Here is a 5,784-nt window from a genome sequence, read left to right on the forward strand (position 1 = left end):
CGTTGGGTGCGTTTGTGTTTCGACGTCGCTCCGGGAGGACGGAGCTTTGAGGAAGTAAAACCGAAGGAACGGGGTTGTTGTGTTGTCGCTGACTCCATCTTCTCGCTGCTCCCCTCCGAGCCCTCTCTGGGCGGGCCAGGCTGTACGGAGCAGCCCGTCCTCGGGCGCTGCTGGCCGTCAGCTCGACGAAAAGAGGAATTTATTTTTATTTTTGCTTTTTAAGGGGCTGGAAAACACAGGTTTGGGCCAACAGCCGCTTGCCCAGGCTGGGTGTCAGCCTCCCCCAGGGAGGGTTTCTTGGGCAGGGTGGGACACGCGTTGAGCCAAGGCGCGCGTCCCGATGCGTCCCTGCCTGCCGGTGTCCGCACGGGCAGGGGTTGGCTCCGGCAGACTTCTCCCCCCCACCCCGAGGGAAGTTTCTGAGTCCTGGGGGTGGGATTCCTCCTCCTCCTCCTGGCAGGGGCTGGGGGCAGCGGGGCGAGTGGGGCGGGCTGCGGGGCGCTTGTCTGGGCAGGACCGGAGCCGTTGGCATCACCCGGTGTAGACACCCCGCCACGGGCACGCCGGGGAGGCCAGGTCAGGGATGTCATCACCGCTCTGCCGCCCTTACCAAACCGGATTCGTCACTAAGGGGTCAAGCACAGCTTTGGCTCCCAGCGTCCGTGCCGTGTTGCTCCGGCTCCCCGGTCCCAACCGAGCGGGATGGAGCTGCTGGTGGCCATCTCCTCCCTGGCCGCGCTTGTGGTGGCGCTGGGACAGCTTCGAAGCCCCGTGGGGTTCCTGGGACGGCTCGGTGGGGGCTCCCCACAACCTTTCGTGGGGTGAAAGGGGATGAAATGGCCGCTGGGGCTGTCGCCGCACAGCGTGAGGCTGCGTTCGATTGCAGAAAGAGGAAGGGGACCGGCGCGTGACGTGGGAGAGGAACCTGCGACGCGTGACGCTGCACAATCTGGAGCACTCCCTGGGGCTGCACTCCTACGAGCTGGGCATGAACCACCTGGGAGACATGGTAGGTGCCGGCCGTGCCGCTGAGAAGGGGCTCGTCTGTGTCTCTAATTACCCGTGCGGTTGATTTAACATGGAATATGAGTGGGCCCGGGGTGGGAAAACTCTCAAGAACCCTCCTCAGCCCATCCTCTTCTTGGGGAACCCAGCAGCCGTGGACAAACTGCTCAGACGTTGCCGTGCTCAACCTCCTGGCATGAAGCAATCTGGTGTGAGGAAATAACTCCTCCTTAACGTGGCGTTTGGGGTGCGCGGACCTGGTCCTGGTCACTGCTTGTATTTGCAAATCACCCCTCTCCAGCGTCTCAAGGCTGTTTAATGGAACGTGCCAGCTGCTAGGGATTGCTGGTGCTGGAGTTCAGCTTTGTATTTTCTTTCTCTTGCCCTTGGCCTGCCATCAAATGTAAGAAATAAAAAGCCAAAGACTCCACAAACCTCCTGACCCTCGCAGCTCAGACGCAAGGGAAATCCTCCCCCACCTCCATCACACCCAGCGTAGGACTTCGCAGAGACGAGGGGACCATGAGCCGGTGTTTTCTTTTCCCACCAGACCAGCGAGGAGGTGGCAGCTTTGTTAACTGGGCTGAACGTTGCCCCTCGGCCAAACCACACCTCCACGTACCGACCGCAGCCTGGCAGCAGGGTCCCGGACACGGTGGACTGGAGGGAGAAAGGATGCGTCACCGACGTGAAGAACCAGGTCTGGAGCTCTCGCTGTGCCCCCTCGCGTCTCGGTCCCGTGCTCGGTCTGAGCATCTCTGGGGCTTTTGCAGGGCGCCTGCGGGTCGTGCTGGGCGTTCAGTGCCGTGGGAGCCCTCGAAGCCCAGGTGAAGCTGAAGACGGGGAAGCTGGTGTCCCTGAGCACCCAGAACCTCGTCGACTGCTCCATGATGTACGGGAACAAAGGCTGTAGCGGAGGCTTCATGACCAACGCTTTCCAGTACATCATCGACAACCAAGGGATTGACTCGGATGAGTCCTACCCCTACACGGCTCAGGTAGGCATCGGACCTGACAGCACATGAAATCTGCAGAAAAACACGGGGGCATGGGAGCGACGCGGCCATTTGTTGGGCTCGACGGTGTAGGCTCCTTTTTCCCCCCCTCCTGACGATTTTTCTTCCCCATCTTGGTTTCTACCAGTCTTGCGTGTCTTGGTTCTACCGGTCTGGCGTCATCTTCTTGGCCTTGAGCTGATTCTTTCAGACCCAGAGAAGGGACCTTTAGACTTTTTTTTTTTCTTCGTTGGTCAATGACTGGACTGGGAGCCAGAATTTCTACATGTTTATTTCTGTCCCACACAAATTATTAGGCAACGTACTACACGGAAGGGAAAAATGGGACAGGAGCCCTGGGTCCTGTTCTCAGCTCTCTGTGTTGTTCTACCTTCTGGAGCTGCCAGATGGGATATCGATAATTCTGCCGTTGCTGTGGGCAGCTCCTGGTCAACGGCGTCCATACAATGGGGGTCTTAAAGTTGCCTGTAGCGGATGCTGTGTGACTGCTGCAAGGCCACAAGGAAAGAGCCGTAAGGAAACAAAGCTCCCAATGCTGAGCGTCTCGATGGGCAGAGACGAGAGAGACGCCCTGGAAGGAGCCGGTGTCTCCAAAACAGGCCAAAGTAGCAGCGGCTTAGCCCAAGAGAGGAAAGCGCAATATTAGCCTTCAAACACACGTAGGGCAGCTCCGGAGAGGAAAGATGCTGTTCCCTGTGTCCAGAGGGAGAATGAGAAGCCCTGGGCTTAATTTACAATGGAAGAAATTTCGCTTAAACACGAGTCTCCAGCTGGGAAGGGTGAGGAAGCAGGGACAGTTTCTCTAGGGGAGCAGTAGAAGGGTTGTCATCGGAGGTCTCTAGAAAAAAGGCAGAGACTTCTGCTGAAACGGTTTGGCTGCTCGGTGTGGGGAGGGGAGGTGGGCACCACGGCCCCTTCAGGCCTTCCCAGCCATCTGCGCTGTAACCCTGTGTGCAGAAAAACGGTGGTGAAGGAAAAGCGAAGACCAGGGTAGCACAGGGTAAAAGAGGGCTGGTAGGAAACACCTACCGGAACATCTTGAGATGTTCCTGGTGGAGTCTTCACGCTCCTCTTCTCAACTCCTCCGTGTTCCTACCAGAACGGGACGTGTCAGTACAACGCTTCCACAAGAGCTGCCACTTGCTCCAAGTACGTCGAGCTCCCGTACGCCGATGAAGCAGCCCTGAAAGACGCTGTAGCCAACATCGGACCAGTTTCTGTCGCCATCGACGCCACCCAGCCCACCTTCTTCTTGTACAGGTCAGGTATGTCCTTCTACCCCGGTGATCTCCTTCACAGTCTCCTGTCTTTCTGCATGTAAAGCTTATGAAATTTGGTGGAATGTGGCAAGTTGGGGTTTAATTCCCGGATGAAGGCATCGATATGACAAAAACCTAAGAAAGCGGCATTAGTGACAGTGCTGGGGGTCGAATTCAGTCCCGCCGGCGACCCACTGGCGAGGTCTTGCAGTTGGAGGACACGCTTCCAGGCTCCTTTTCTTCCAGGTGTCTACGACGACCCGCGGTGCACACAGAACATCAACCACGGAGTGCTTGTCGTCGGCTACGGCACCCTGAACGATAAGGATTACTGGCTCGTGAAGAACAGGTAGGGGCACAGCCGCGTGTCGCCGAGCCCTCGTCGCCCAAGCGCTCGCTGTCGGCAGGGCTATGCCCCCCCCCCCGGGTAACCGCCCCCGCTCAGACCGGCGACCTGGCGGTTGTACAACGACCGAGATTTATACGGATGAGAGGGAGCTCGGCTGGGGGCTTGTGTAACGGGGGCTGTTATAGGGCTGGAAGTTGGCATTGCCCTTAACTATTCCCTACGGATTCACGCTTGGCCACGTCAAAGCAGCTTTACGTCATGCCAGCGGCGTGAAGGAACGTTAAATGCATTTAAAATACACTCACAGCCACCTTAAGGTCCCTTTACCTTGAGGAGCGTTGTCACGACTTAATACAGGATTTCATTTTTCTCCTCGCTGTCCATTTGTTTCCTGTCCCGAAAGCTGGGGCGTGCGTTTTGGCGACGAGGGCTACATCCGCATGGTACGAAACCACGCGAACCACTGCGGGATTGCCAGCTACCCCTCCTACCCGCTGATCTAGACGGAGCCCGTGCTGCAGCGAGGACGCCGAGGCTTCCGTTGAACCCCTGATGCTACGCTTGCATGGATCCACTGCCTCCAAGAATCATTTTCTGGCTCTGTGGGCAAAGTCCCTCTGTCAGACCAGCCCACCTGACGGGCTGGGAGGGAGCCCTCTGCGTGGGAAGATTTCGGAATGTGATTTACAGGCGCTTAGTGACTCCTTTTTGGGGGGGGGGAAAGGGGTTTGGTTTTTTTTCAGAGCAAAATTGCGATGCCTACAGTTACGATGGAGATGACGCTCCCCTCTCTCCAGTTGAGCATCGCTACGATGACACGGGCACCATTTCAGCGCCGTGTGATGTTGATGAAACTGCAGTGTTCCTTTGGAAAATAAAAGATCCGTTTCACTGTGCAAAAATCCCGTGTTTCGGTCTCTGTAGGTAGGAATGGGTGGCGGGGGGAATTCCGGGCCGGTAGTTCCTCCCCCGCCTCGGAACCCCTTACCAAGCCCCTCCACAAACGCCATTTCTCTCCCAGCTGTGATTTGGGAACGGAGGACGTAGACCATGGCACTGCTGCCAGAAGCGCAAGGAGGGAATGTCGCTGATAGCCACAGTTTCACGGCCTAACGTCTCTGATGATGATGATGATGATGATGATACCGAAATAGAGATGCTGTCACTGGCACCCACGCAACACAACCCCTCATCAACCCCAGCGCCCCTTTCCAACAGGGATGGTAAAATCAATCCCGAAGGAGAAAGGGCTTCCTGTTAAAGCTTTTGGTTGGGATTTGCGCGTTTGCCGACCCTTTCTCTTTACATTTATTTATTTACTACAAGCTTTAAAAAAAAAAAAAGTCTTGCAGTTTGTGTCAGCGCACAGCTTAGAGGATAACGTTTGGATTTGGTTGGGCGCTGGGCTGGCCTGAGGTGCCACTGCCCCCTCGGGGGTGACGGGGGAACTGAACGAGTCCCCATCTGCAAGGTGGTGGCACCTTGAGAACGCTCCCATCGCCCTTAGAAATCGTCGCCCTTCAGAAATCGTCACCCTTCAGAAATCATCCCCTTGGCGGTTGGGGTTGCGCTCTCCAGACGGGCTGTCGCTGGGTTCGTTCCAGCCTCGTGCCAACGCGTTGCTTAAAACCCTGTCGCCCGCCGCCGCCTCCTTTCCAAGCACGGAGAGCTCGGCAGACCCGTGAGCGCCTACAGCTCCAGCGCCATCCTTGGAAGGGGAGCAAAACCCCATCGCAGCTTCGGCAAAACCAGCGACGAGCTGATGGGCCAAGAGCCTCACGCCACCAAGGAAAAAGAAAACAAAAAAATATTTTGACTTAACACAAACATGAACTGGGGGGCTCTGGAGGGTACGGGGGAGCATGGGGAGGGTTCTCCCAGGTACTGGGTGGGTGTAGGCGGCACTGGGAGGGTCTTGAGTGGCTCTTGGGGGTCCTGAAGGTCTTTAGGGTCTACTTGGGTGCTCTCAGCAGGGTTACTGGGAGGTTCTGGGACGGCCCCGGGAGCTCATTCTGGAGGCTTGGGGGTGCTCTGAGGACATAGCGGGGCGCTTGGGGGCTCCTTGGGGGCTTTGGAGGGTACGGGAGGGTTCTGGGAGGGTATTTGGGATACTGGGGGGGGCCTTGGGGGCTCTGGTGGGTCCTGAGGGGGCTCT

General features: G+C 57.3%; 1 protein-coding gene across 1 annotated transcript; it reads left to right on the forward strand.

The window, feature by feature from the left end:
• The first annotated feature begins 702 nt into the window (after window positions 1-702).
• LOC104126881 (cathepsin S-like) lies at window positions 703-4,522 on the forward strand. Its single transcript, XM_009639489.2, has 7 exons — window positions 703-816; window positions 887-1,009; window positions 1,556-1,705; window positions 1,779-2,003; window positions 3,121-3,286; window positions 3,527-3,629; window positions 4,033-4,522. The coding sequence occupies exons 1-7, from the start codon at window positions 703-705 to the stop codon at window positions 4,130-4,132; spliced, it is 981 nt and encodes a 326-aa protein (XP_009637784.1). The 3' UTR covers window positions 4,133-4,522.
• Window positions 4,523-5,784: the final 1,262 nt, after the last annotated feature.

The sequence above is a fragment of the Egretta garzetta genome, unplaced genomic scaffold (genome assembly GCF_000687185.1).
Source record: "Egretta garzetta isolate BGI_Z169 unplaced genomic scaffold, ASM68718v1 scaffold1685, whole genome shotgun sequence".
In the NCBI taxonomy this organism is placed as follows: Eukaryota; Metazoa; Chordata; class Aves; order Pelecaniformes; family Ardeidae; genus Egretta; species Egretta garzetta.